We start from the raw sequence: 14607 nt of genomic DNA on the forward strand, positions 1-14607 counted from the left end.
TAAAAATGTAAAACATTCAGTGATATTTTCATATATTATAATTATAGGAATAACATTTGGTAATGTCAAATTATTTTTGAAAAATACTGATCAAATATTTAAAATAAACCATTTTTACAGCAAAATAAATAACTAAATACTTTTTTATTATTCCACATGAAATCTTGGGTGTTTCTCTGTAACCTTGAGTGATGTTTGTGAACACCCAGAGTGAAGAGAACTATGGTTAATTCTATCAGTAATGCCTTGGTACCCACAACAGAAACTTAGAGCAGAAACTCAGGCTTGATCACTAAACTGGCTTTCTGTTCATATGGAGAACATTTTCTCTGTCCTTTGCTCATCATGGTTTACCTGAATATGCAAAATGCCAGCTCATTAAAGATTCCACCATGTATTTAGCTCCATCTAGTTAAATGAAGAACAGCTTCTACTGTTTTAAGCACAAAACAAGCCTGCATGTCAAATAATAAAAATGCAATTCCATGTCTAAGTATAGACTGTGTTATTGTGAAAATAGATATTGGAAGGATACATTTTTTTCTCTACTAGAATTACTTGTCCTCACACATACAGTTTGTAGATGCACTGGCCTTAACCTCTGTAGTCCTTGATGGGTTTTGCTAGTGTGGCTTTTAATCCACAATTTTTACCACAAATGCTGCCAGTGCACCTGCCCCATAACATTAATTATGGAGGTTTTGTTGTAAGAAGCATAAATACAAAAAATATTAAGAGAATAGACATTCTTTCCCAACAATCACATCATTTGATCTGTGAACTTCTGTGAAAACCAATCAGAATAACCTTCATTTAACATACCAATGGATAATGGATCATGTTTTAATTTATTCTTCACATTTTTTAATGCAAGAAGTTATACCTTTAAAACAAATCTATTTAATGACTAAAACCACGTACATGCAATTGCTAATCAAATCTCTCTTCAACAGCAAAGCATTTTTCAAATCCAGGGAAATTTCCTAATCGACTGCCTAGTGCAGGCGCCCACACACAGAGCCCTTGCCGCTCCAGCTCTTATAGCTACGGTCAATGTAGTGAAGACACCCACATAGCAGCAGCTGCTGCCATCCTGAACCTTTCCACCCGCTGCAGGGAAGCTGCAGACATCCTCTCCAACAAACCACAGAGTCTGCATGCCAAGGTAGGCCAGTCCAAGAGCCCGGAGGGTGGGCCAGCGACTGAACCGTGAGAATAAACTGCCTTTCATGTTGCTAACCACATTCACTACCACACCACTCCCCACCTCTAAAGCACATCCCCTCCTTGTCTTAGGGAGACACTCAGAGGAACACTGACAGTGATGAGCTTGATGGGTTCAAGGAGGAGTGAAAGAGTGGGTGTTCTTGCAGGTAGTGCATCAAAGTTTGGGAGGAAGTGAGTTATGGAGACTGGTTGAGGAGATTTATAGATTTCAAATCTATTTTTGTGTTGGAGATTTTGGCACATAAGAAGAGTGGGTTGCCATTAAAATCAATCTGAACAATAGAAGGTTTTGATGTCTGCAAATCAAAGATGGTAGGAAGTGTTTGATTAAACAGTGACTTGTAAAACATTTGCAAAATTGACTCATGAAATTTTATTATTGCACATGTTACTATTGTAAAACATAAGATAGTGTAAGTTGCTGTAGTATTCTCAAAGGACACATAGTAAAACCTAGATACATTAAATCAGCAAGAGATGGTTTGGGGGACTTGAAAATGCAGGGCATTCAGATCCAAAATCAAATTCTGTGAAGTTTGTGAAAACACCACATTTCCGAAGCCCGTGAAATTAACCACATTTCTCTAATAACCTCTCATTTTTGACTAACAACGAGAAGTAGATATCCATGTTTATGATACCTTGATGAAAACAGAAAGCAGAGATCTTCCAGTTCTTGCCTTTTGAGGAGGAGGGATGTATCAGCTACAGAGTGACAGCGATCCCCGGAGGGAGTATAGGAGCTGCTCGGCCTTCAGCTGGAGCCAGCAACTCCCATCCACACAGAGGGCTCAGTTAAAAGGAATTATTGTCCTACCTAGATGGCTGATGCCAGCTGAAATCAAGTGCTCAGGCTTATTTGGAGAAGAGATTTTTATGCCTGTTTTAAGTGGAAGATTCCCTGGTTCAACACTCCCCCTGAAACTCAGGCGATAAAGGATACGGCTCTCCTTTTCCCTTTAAGCAAACCCCATCCCTGGTGTGGTCAGCTGCTCACCTGTGCCGTGCCAGGCCTTCAGGAGAGCAGGGAACGCGGTGCCATCGAGCATTTGACAGAAGAATCAGAATTAGCTTCTGGACAAATCTGAGCCAAGTAAACCCCAGGAAGAGTTGATGGCCAAAAAGCACTCAAAAACAATTTTTAAACAAATGAGGTTCTTAAACAAAGAAAAGCACATCCTCTAAAAAATATTAAAAAAATACCAAGCTATCCAAATTCAAAGGAATCCAAGTTAGAAATTATTTATATAGATGAATGATTTCAAGTACTTCAAAATGCACCTTTAGTTATTTTTAAATTTATTTTTAAAAACCTGAATAAATTTCTTCTTTTTGAAAAGGATATTCTGATATGCAGCTAGTTGGAGAAATACTAAAATATCTTCCTTTTCAGTGCTTTATTACTCGTTTGTTTAGGCTGTCCTATGAGAATAAAAGTACCAAGATTATAATGATTAATGTTACCTAAATTACTTGAGTAAATGGTTGTAGAATGAATGTTTTCCGTCTGCATGTGTAGATATTTTTTTGTTCCTCAGAATTCTGCCTTTAACCTTTGCATTCTCCCTGTTCTATTAAATGTTGAAGCCAAAGAATGAATCAAACAAAGGTGACTAAAATGTGAGAGTACTTTTCCTTATCAATATATATTCTTCTCTTTTTAAACATCTTTCTGGTCAGAAAAGTGACTGTTAAATCAGCACATTTCAAAAATTCCAATAATCGACTTCCTGCGCATGTTGTTGCGCTCCTATTGGGAGCTCTGTGTGCACCAGGGGTGCTCTGTGGAGCAGATGCGCCTGCGCAGGTGACAGCAGCTCCACGGCATGCCTCAGCCTCACAACTGCCGGCCACATCTCAGCTGCAGAGGCCAGAACATTGATGTGATGCTGAGGATGGAAGAGACAGAAAGGGCACCCAATGACTTTTAGAAGGAGTTTGTTATGCTGACAGTTTTGAAAACCATTTTCCAAGGAAAATTGTCTCATTTGACATAGTGGTTGTTAAAATAGGATAAATATGGCACCCTCCAATGTCACTTTGTGCAGAATCCTTCTTCCAGGTGTGCATTCACACACAACTGTAACAATTTGCAGAATTCTGTCCTACTTGGATCCTATTTTCTGAATATGAGAGAACCTCATAAATTCCTGAAACCACAAAAAAAATAATTATTTTAGCAAAAAATGAGAAAAGGCCAAAGTAATTAACCCTGAAAAATGGCCTGTGATCAAACAATACTCAATGTGGGCTATTTCCATTGTCAATGTTGCACTTTACTCTGTGTCCTTTACATAATGTAGGATTAACTATAAATAATCTTGCCCTCCACATCGAATATGAGCTTGATTCTCTATCCACTATGGTTTGGTTTTTCCTCCATGGCAGGCTGTTGGTATGTTTACTTCTGCTAGCCAAAATCCATAGATCTCTTGAGTTCCTTATTTAGAAAGAAGCATGTGATGATGTACAGCTTTTCCTTCCTCTTGACTTCTGTAGCTGAGCATAGAAGCATTTTTGAGGTACTAGAGAGAGCTTCTGGCAGATGCGCTCTTAGTTGTACAACTAAAAGGTCTGTAAGTGCTGGACTGTTTAAGTCACACGTGAGATTCCATCACAGACCCTACCTTCGAGGAGTTTTTGGACAAAGCAAGACAAAAGAAATGGTTGTTCCAGGCAGAGAGCTAGATTTTAGAGATGATGTTCCTAATATCCAGGGGAGACACAGATGGTTTTGAAGGAAATTTGATCAGAACTTGGGTGAGGGCTGATTTCTTGTTTTCCTTCTGCCTCCATCCAGTCCTTTCTTTTACATAATGAGCTTCTCTGAAATTGCTTAAAGAACCCAATAGGAGAACAAATTACAGATCATGCTGTCACACATGGGCACGACCTTTTCAAAATCAAGCCAGAGGACACTAACCTTGAAATTGCCTGCATACCCGCTTGTGAGGGCTAATCCACATTTTTCATGCTATGTGCATGGGAGATCTGAATTCGTGATTTGCAAAATCCCTAATCTTATGGAAGATAATGAGAGCAGAGGCTATCTTCAGAGAGGCAAGAGAACTTTGAGTTCCTACCCACTCTGAAAACAATGGAGAATGATATGGATATTCCAAATTGTTCTTCTCCTTCTGAAATTTCTCAGCACCGAGCAGCTGTCTACCCAACACTGAAGCACTTCCTTCAAAGGCCCTTTTCCAGCACTGTGCTGAGGACGTTAGTGCTAACGTTGCCCATCACTGCCCAAGCTCAAGTCCATTATATACTGAAAATAGGTCTTAAGAGGAATTTTTTTATTTCTTAAACTATAATCTGTCATGTACACAACACATCAACACCACCAAAATCACTGGTATGTGTTTTAATTTTTGAGGAATCAAGTCAAGAGAAAAAATTGGTATTATTAGCACGTAGTGGCTAACATAATGGGTAAGGGTAATTTTGCCTGAAGTATGAGCCCTCTCTTAATACCAATACTTTCATTGGTTCTAAGATTTGTATAATGTCCTTCATTTTAATTTGGAATTAATTATGAGTTTGTAAAACATCCATGGACCACAGCTTCAAACACTCCCGTTTTAGTCCGGAGACTGTTGCTACTGATATGAGCACAGCATTCAGCAGAAACGAGGCAGCAGGCACAGAGCGAGCATCCTGGGTTTGCTGAGTTTGCTGATGCTTTCCTCAGGCCCCATGAGAACGCGTGCCAGCACGTGTCAGAGAGAGCCCCCACTTTTCCTTCTTCCTCCCACCCTCATCAGCAGAGGTAGGAACATGCTTCACAGTCTATCTTTATCCTAATCACTGCTGCTTGCCAAGCATTCTGTTGTTTGTTTTGGTGTTTTCCCCACCTGTTTAGACAAAGTGACATATGCACAGTGTGCCTTAAAAGAAAACAAAAAATTGACACTTGCTTGAAATGTTTAAAGTTCAAAGTCTGTTTTGTGCTTGAACAAAACCTAGAAACAACATGATATCACATCGCCATTCTTGCTGCCTGATATCAGAAATAGCCTGGGGCTTCTCAGGATGGTTAGAATCCAAAAGTAGCCTTTTTCAGTAACTTTAGCATTGGGACCGGTTATACCATATATTGTGATTGGAATGTTATGAGGGACTTAGGTCAAGGATCACAAGGAACCAACTGACACGTGTGGAGGGAGACTAGGTATTGAACAGCTGTCTCTTTACCTCTGTGCACAGTAGCATAGGGACGCATCTCTTTTGGAAATCAAACTCCCGATCAAATCATGATTATCTTTAGTTGTCATTTATTGAAGACCTACTATGTAGCAGGCACTGTAAATAAGCTCTTTGCCTGCATTAATCCTTTTTAATCTTTCTAGAAACTCTGTAAAGCAGATATTATTATCCCATTTTGCAGATGAAGAAACAGCAGTACAGAGATATTAAATAATTTTCCCCTAGTGGCGCAGCTATACCTATTGGAGCTGAAATTTGAATTCACTCCTGTGCAACTTCTTCTCTTCTTAAAGCGTGTATCATTACATGCTATATAGACCGCTGGCCCAACCAAGAACGTTCACTGACTATGATTCCCAGTCACAGACAAAGATTTTTGGGAAATGGGTATAAATTTAATTTTAATTTTATACTGTATATCAGTCACTTATTTCTCCTCTGAATTCCATCATTCTATTTATGTTGAGTACATTCAAATTTCAACTCCTAAATTCCTAGTTTTAATACTCAATTACTGTTTAGTAAGAATAAAGTCTTTTCCTTTTATTCATTTACTGTTAATACCCTGCCTACTTTGAAAACATATTTCAGATAGCTTTCAATACAGAAAAGATACTCTTCAAACAAAACACCCTGGTGGGAGAATGAAAGAATAGGAGTCAGGAGATGAAAACCAGAGCACTCACAGCAGATACCCAGGCTGAGGGACACTGAATTTTGTGTCTCCTCTTAGCCAAGTCAAAAAGGCAGAGGTGGTGCATGACGTATTTTGTATTAGTAGAAAGCTTGCCAAATAAGGCAAATAATGCTGTCTTACTCTATTAATCAATAAAGGATTAAATTTAAATTTAAGGACATTAATAATTTTCACAATCATAATATTTAAGGTAAAATTATAATTTTGCTTTGACTTCGTCACTATCTTTGAATGTATGACAATTTTCAGTTGTTAAAACAATATAATATTATTATTTGCCTGTAGAATATTGGAGGAAAACAGCCATAAGCCTATCCTCTAAATGAAATACAATAGTCTCTGTGCCTGCCCTTGTTCTTCAGAAAACAAACTTCTCTTGTTTCTCCCTAGCTGTCAGCGTAATAGGCGAGCCAGGCTGTTTCCTGCTTTCAGTAATATGTCTTTCCCTAGGTGCAACACAGTCTTCATAATTATCATTTTATCAATTATCATTTTACTGGCCACTAATGTGCCATTAAATAGATGCAACATAATTTCATTAATCATCTCTCTGTTGGGGGACATTTGAGTTGCTTCTTATTTTATAGTACAGATAAGGATTATAACGAATAATTATCTCAACTTTCAGTTGAATAATAATTTATAATATATTTATTAAGTTACCTTTCATTAACAATCTCCTATATGCATAAAATAAGCTCCTTGAAGACAAGAACAATATATTTTTCAATTTTTCTTTCCTGAAAATATAGTGGATTGAAAATGTTAAGTGCTTTCTCAATAATCTAATGAATAAATAAATCCTAGGTAGCATCGGTAACTCAAAAGTGGTTGGACTAGATGGTCTTTGATGTCGCTCCTAAGTTGCAAAATACATGAGTACTAGACCTATGCCTACCCTCAAAAAAATTTAAGTTTAGATGACTAAAATAAGAATCCAAAATAGCACCTTGAGAAATCAGAATATTTGAAGTCTGGGGCAGGGAGTCGTGTCAGCTGTCCTGCTATTGCCTCCTCCTCGTGTGGCCTCTCCCAACAGCCCCTCCTTTTTGTCCTGCCAGTCCGAGTTTCAAGCACAGAAAAGTGATGTCTATTGATACTGCTCTGAATAAAAATCCATGCAGTAAACGCACGATCCACCCATCTCTGGGCAGAAAGGGCCCCCTCTCTGGTACTGTGTGTAATTGTCGAGTGCATCTGTGAGCTCACTTAAAGCCCATCTGTACCCTGCTACCCAAACGTGCTGCCGCGCTCTCTCCCAGTCGAGTCAGGTGCCCTGAGCAGCCGGCTGCGGCGCGGGATGTAGAAAAGCGCCTCTTTTAAACATTAGCAGTGAGATTTTTTTCAATCAGCACAAGAGTACTCAAGATGTGTAATCATAACAACTCCAAGAATCTCTAATTTTTTAATTTACTATTTGGATTTTTTTCTGTAAAAACTAAAATATATATGTGTTGTCTTGGAATAGTTGATATTTTTTCAGCGAGATCAGATCTGCACTATTTATGGGTTTTGCACTATAAAACTCTGCAGCCCAGTCACATGGCTTCTTTTTCCTAAGCCATCTGTCACGGAGGTCTGGAATTTTATGTGAATGTTGGTTGTGCAGTCTTAACCCAAGTTTTTTATTTTTTATGAAAAATGTCAGCAACTACAATATTTAGCATTTTACTTTACATTCGCCATTAAACTTGATTACCATAGCTCTGTTTCATCGCTATAGTTACATATCAGCTATGATGCCAAAAATTGTTTTGATGTGCTCATGGCAGAATACATTGTTATATCATGGAGAGAGCATGTGGCACTGATACGGTTAATATCTTGGATTTTTGTAACTAAGGTTTATTAATGCTGGTATAAAAATGTATTTGATATTATACAGATGGCATAAGATGTTGTGGTTACTAAGTTATTATCCCGGATAAGCTGTACTGTCAAATTCAGGGCTTAAAACTATCACAGGAGATTAAACTATTTACTAAAAAGGACAGAAAGATATGGCCAAAGCATCTTAGCACAAACATATTAGAAGTGTATTTACCTCCCACAAATATAGTAAAGCATATCTATCTCGTAGGCTTAGAGAATGAAAATAGGAACTTTGCAGGTAAAACAAGCATACAGAAGTGGTGTTTTTACTTTCTAAATCAGGCTCAAGCAGTGGGCCTTTGGAGTCCAGCTACGGCGGCCACACCTCTGTGGCCACTGCTGGGGCTCGGGGAGGCCAGAGTGTAAATGGGCAGTTCGAATAAATCCCCTGGGAAGTAACTGGCTACCGTGAGCATTAGGGATCCTGCTAACATATTCAAAGATTCCTGCTTTACCAGCCAAAAGGAAGAAGAGTGAAGACATGGTCCAGAAGTTAATTGTGAATTGATGGATGATAGTAAAAATACCAGAAAGGTATTCATCTGACCTACTTAGGAAAATTACAAGCTTATTCTTCCCAAATTCTGAGAGTTATTGTGGGGCAATGTTCACAATTCATGGCACCACAGAAGGCTTTGTATCACCTGTATCTGGTGAACAGTCCAGAGCACAGCGGCAGGTTGTTGGGACTCGAAACTTAAAAAAAAAAAAAAGAGCTTAGCCAAAGATATCCCAAGGAGAAATGTGGTAAGGTATAATTTGTCTCATATTAACTATCTGGAAAATAATCATCTTTATTCTGAAGTTTTCACTGTAGAACTTGAACTCCAAGTAGTCCAGCAGGCAGCTGCTGCCCAAAGCCCCGGAGTGAAGCGTGGTTTGCACTGTCTACCTCCCGCAACCTGCCCCCACGTTTAACAAACCTTTTCTGGTTCACGTAACACAGGGTAAAATGTCACTTTCATGTTAATCTAATATTCCAGTAAAAATTCTCTTCCAGCTGGTCGTTTTTGCAAATTTCTCATGTTAGATTAATATTGTGATTTGGAGGGTGGGAGGGTAGTTGGGAAGTAGTGTTGTGCCTTTTGATAAAATCGAGTGTTAACGCTTTAAACGATGTATTGGAAGCAATAATTCTGCGAACTAGGAAAGAACATTTAAAGCTACACTTTGTATATATATATAATATATTTATATTATTATATATAATGTACATATTATATATATGTATGTATACATAAAACAGGTTTAGCCAATACATTTAGGATTTGGAACATCTTGTTTATATTAGGCTTACTTTGTTTAAACCCAGAAACACAAATCTCACTGATGGGGCTGCTCTTAAAAGTCTACCTAAGAAATGAACATTAACCAAAGCAAATCGGAAAGCTAGATTTAAAATCAGATATACTTACATAAAAGCTTGCATTTAAAATTATCCCTTAAAAGCCCCACATGGCTAGGCTGTAACTGCAAACTGCTTAAATGTTTTTCTGTTTCCTATTATATACCAGGGAGCCGAGATAGAAGTGGATGAAAATGGCACATTGGACTTAAGCATGAAAAAAAACCGAATACTGGACAGAGCTGCACCCCTAACATCCTCTAACACTTCTGTTCCAACTCCTTCCTCTTCCCCATTCAAAACAAGCAGCATTCTGGTCAATGCAGCCTTCTGTCAGGCTCTCTGTGATCGCGAGGGCTGGGATACCCCTATCAACTATAGCAAAACTCATGGGAAGACAGAGGAGGAGAAAGAGGTATTGTTGCGATATGTTAATCGATATGTTTAAGACACAGCATGATTGGAGAATATTATTAGCTTTTTCCCCCTAAATTATTTTTCACATTCCTGTTTAGATGATACATAATTCTGTACCTTGTTTTAGATTTTAGTAAAGTGATGGTTTTAAATTTCGGAAGAAATTTATAAATCAATCCAACTTTTCCTGTCACTTGCCTAAAATGGTACGTCATTATGGTGAGTTTTATCCCTATTATGGCTGCAATTGTGTGCACCGCACGAGAGATTATCCCTTCAGATGCAGCAGCCTGTAAGGGGCAATGTATCACTCAACAGTGAAATGCCACTTACTAATTCTGAACCAGAAGGTAGAAGATGAAATCAAATCAAGGACAAGGAAGAATCATATCAAATTTGTTTTCTTAGTTTTGTGAAGGAACTGTGTTGGCATACCTGTGTATATGGTCATTGTCTGAGGTATTGGGTCCTGAATGTTGGCTGTCTGAGTTGTATCAATCCCAAAGTCAAGGAGGTACATTTACATATTTGGTTACCTTGGAGGTGGTTTCACCCTGAAAGCCAGATGATGTGACTGTGTAGGAATTCATCCCCCCTTCTCTCCACAGTTTGAGCCACTTGGCTTGGCTAGATTAGCCATGATTTAGTGTCATTCAAAAGAATCCATGGCCAGAACCCTCCTTTGTTTAGACTCTATGTAATTGCACGTGAGACCCTAATTATTACAGTTAGTGATTCTTACTGTTTTGCTGGTTGTCAGGAAAGTTGTTGGTAGTTGTTCAACTTGTTCGACAAGTTGTTCAACTTGTCAGTTGAAATGTTAAAGATCTGAAATAGCTATTCTCTTGGGAAATGTGCACCACCTTTTTCAGCTTTTTGAAGTTCAGAGATTTTTGGGGAAGACTAATTTGATTTTCGTACATGCTTTAACATCTCAGAACATAAATTGATATAAACAGTAGTGATCACAAGATTGGATTGTTTCCAATTCCCCTTCTTCATTCCCTTCTTCCCTTCCTTCTCCTTTCTTTCTTTCTTTCTTTCCTCCATCCCTTCCTTCCTGCTTTCCTTTCTTCCTTCCTTCCCTCTTTTCTTCAGTACACTTTTACTGGCATTTCCATGTCCAGAAATAATATAGGTCCTGAGGATGCAGCACCAAATAGGACACACTTCTGCCACATGTGTGCTCAGTCTGGGAGGAGGACTGACACGTACGTAGCCAAATACGCTGATGATCGCAGCAGCAAGAGCAGGCACAAAATATATAGAGGAATGAATAGCCAACTGTACTTGGGGAGTCAGGGACAGATCCCTGCAAGAGCCCCCTAGGACCTAAAGCAAGCTCTGTGTTCACCGCCCACACCATCACGGAGAAGGGTGAGGGAATTCACACAACAGCAGTTTCTGATTAGATTCTGCCATAGCGTTCTTGGTCATTTTATTCTTCCTTGCTTTTTAAAATTGACCTAAAGTATTTAAGGATGATCTTATTTAGTCTATCATAATACTATTTTAAAAGAATCATTTCTTAAAATAATATATGTTTGACTCTCATAAAGATAAAACTGAACCTGCAAAGTGTAAGAAGCTGTTTTACCTTATGCAATGACCACAAACTGGCAAACATGTATCCCTTCCCTCCACCACATTGCCCCCTGCCACTTCAGGCTGGTGCAAAAGAACAAAATTTACACCCGATTTCTGTCTATTTATATAATTGAGAAATCTGTTGCTATTCACATTAACTGATCATTCCACATGACCGGTCCGAAATGGGCGGAAGGAGGCAGTGGTAGGTTGTTGGGAAGTACAGTCATGATGAGATCAAGATCGTTGATTCAGTCCCACTCCATGCAAGTCAGCCTCCAATTCACAAGACTACTTCATCTTCAGCCAGCCGATGACATATCCCACTGCACACCACTAAAGGAAAGCCTAATCCTAATCACAAGGTCTGTTGATGGGAGTTCAGTAAAAGTCGTATGTTACATGAAGGACAGTGCTTTACAAAGTAAGCATAACTGTGCCCCTATTCTTGGATGAATCCTGCCAGGATAAAACCCACTGTGTTAGGGCATATCTCAATACCATTTACAGGTGGGACTTAGGCTTTCTGTCCTCATCCTTGTGGGTGTGCTGTAAATGGGGCATGGTCAACATTCTCCAGAGATCTTTCTGTTTGTACACAGTGTTGGACATACAGATCCTATCCTGAGTAGTAATGAAGCAAATTTTCATCAAGTGGGTTCTCATTTCCATTTAGGGTCTTATATTGTTTGATATGGGTTATAATTTTGTGCCTTCAGCAACAATGTCAACATCGCACCCCTTATATTCTGAGAGATTCTTCCTGTTTAGGGGTCCAGTTAGTACCTCAGGGACCTCTTGGCTATATTTCATATCACTCAGCCAGAAAATGAGCTCTCATCACAAATATTTTAATCTTTATTTCCAATCTAATTTTTTGAATAATTCTAAAAAAATCTGGATTCACCTTGGCAGCTTTATGGATTCAACTGGAGTATGTTCTTATCTAATGTTTACATATGTGTGACAGTGTTTTATTTCTCAGCAAATTCATGGGAAAAATGGATTTGTTTAGATTACATTTCTGCTCTTTCAGAATGGCTTACTTACTTCAGATCTGACAACAGACTTTTACTGCCACAATTTCCATTCTAAGTATTCTGAAATCTGCAATTGAGAAGCTATGTGAAAATTCAACGTCACTAAGAATGACAAAGAGACCTGTGGAGATGCTGAGCTCTTGGAGTCAAAGTGCTTGCCCTGGGTTTGAGTTGACAAAATATTTTTTATGCTTATTGTCACAGTTATCTGAACATGGGTGATTCATTGCTTGCGGACACTACAGCTGACAGAGGCACACACAAAAGTGCTTCTGAATCACTGTAATTCCCTAGTACAGTTTCTCAGCCCTTGTTCTTTGTTCCTTCGTCCATGCCAAGGTCATCCACTAGGAGAGAGTATTTTTCACATCTTGCTCTGAATCTTGAAAGTGAGAAATATGATATAGTTATTAGTTTGAAAAAGTAGATTGTATTCAATGTCCTTGTTGCAAAGGTAGCAGAGGGATACCACGTTCAGCAAGAAAAAGAGAAGGGATCGGAACACCCAGAGTCTCATTATCCTAACAATCCTGAAAAGCAGGATTATTATCAAAAATTTTAGAGGAGAAAATTGAGGCTCAAGGAGGTACAGCTGTTGGTCCTTGATCGTATAGAAATTAAGTCATGGGCCTGGACTTTCCTAAAATGAAGAATATGGAGAAGGGGGAAAATGGAGAGAAAGAAAAGGGAAAAAAAACACTAAAACATGGAGATGACTGGAGAATAATGAGAAAAATTAGAAAGGAAAGAAAGAAGAGAATAATGAAGAAACCGTATGTAGCAGGTATGGTGGAGGCAACAATGGTCTATGGTGCTTCTCGGGACAGAGGACCCAGATCTATAGGATGTGACCACACAAACCAGTTACAGGGACTGTTCTGGTGCTTGTCACGTCCAATGAACTTTACCAGGATGGCTGCACATGGCCCAGGCAATATACTGAAGACGAGAATTTGGTCTGCTCCTGCTCCCACACTCTCAGCCTTCCCATTGCCACCTCCACCACCTCGCCACACCCCACCCAACATGACACTCACACACGTACACCAGAAATTGAGTGATTATTTCTAATTCATTGTTATCTAGTTCATATGCACAACAGTTGCTTAATTTTGGTGGTAATTTTCAGAAAATATTGTCTGTCTCTCTCAGTTGAAATAGCCTGTCCAGATGCCCTCTAAAAAAAATCCTAAATCTGGAAAAAACTCAAAATATCTCGAAAGGAAAGTGCTGAGAAATAACTGGAGCTGTCAGTTTCATTCAACTGTCAGTTCTCCAAAGATTTCAGGGCTTAAAATATTAAACGTGCCAGATGCTATTATCTGTTATTCATGTTACCATTATGTTCCGGTCTTTACTGAAATCAATATAAACTTCCATCTGTACATTAAAGGAATTTCATTTCACCCATATAATCTCCAAATACACACATATATGCTACATTCTCTCGTACATAGCCACAGGATAAAATTATTATTTTCAAATTGATACATTAAATTTTGAAAAAATTCTTACAAATGATTATTGTAAGATATTGACTTATTTTTTACTGGTTGCTGTTTAGGAATTTATCCAATATAAAATGTTTTTTAACAAAATTAAGAATTCTTTTAGTGATGGTTCTTGTACTTTAACATATATGCTTTCTGCAAGTTTCCAGGGATGGTTTGCTGAGCAAAGAAAAGGGAAAAAGACAACCATTGCATAATGCAATTGCATACATAAGAGTCCATAGTTTTAAAAGGAAGTTACAAAATATTTAAAAGGACACATTTAATAAAATTATCCTATTAAAACATTACCACATATTACTATACTAGATTAAATGCCATATATTTTGAAACATTATTTTTGTATGCATTTTAGTCAAATAATAACTTAAACTTTCATAATTGATAATTTCTTTCAAAATCTATTTCCTTGCCTTCCATAATGTATAGATTCAGCAGTCAGACAACGGTAGATAACCTTTATATGTTCATCTATAAATGTACATGCCTTCTGAAAGATACTTTGTTCTTAACTTTATCATAAAGAAAATAATAAAATGGCTCTTTTTTTACTCTATGCCATTTTTGTGAAAAAATCAGCATCTAAACAGAAAAACAAAGGCTGTTCCACATTGAGACAACATTGGATTTAGCATTTGTATCTACTTGCAAAAAGCCAAGACATTTATAAATTGTAGTGGAAAATACTACCCGGGCCAAATC

The 14607-nt window shown here is 38.2% G+C and overlaps 1 protein-coding gene across 3 annotated transcripts in view; it reads left to right on the forward strand.

The window, feature by feature from the left end:
* The window catches only part of ST18 (ST18 C2H2C-type zinc finger transcription factor), a 98355-nt gene that overhangs the window by 55375 nt on the left and 28373 nt on the right, over positions 1-14607 (forward strand). For 2 of the 3 annotated variants that reach the window (XM_014843745.3, XM_070481297.1), the window contains exons 11-12: positions 954-1165; positions 9520-9765. In XM_014843745.3, the coding sequence (XP_014699231.2) occupies positions 954-1165; positions 9520-9765 (458 nt within the window). The remainder of the gene's footprint in view (positions 1-953; positions 1166-9519; positions 9766-14607) is intronic. The other variant, XM_070481298.1, reaches the window with a different exon arrangement.

Source organism: Equus asinus, chromosome 12, assembly GCF_041296235.1.
Source record: "Equus asinus isolate D_3611 breed Donkey chromosome 12, EquAss-T2T_v2, whole genome shotgun sequence".
In the NCBI taxonomy this organism is placed as follows: Eukaryota; Metazoa; Chordata; class Mammalia; order Perissodactyla; family Equidae; genus Equus; species Equus asinus.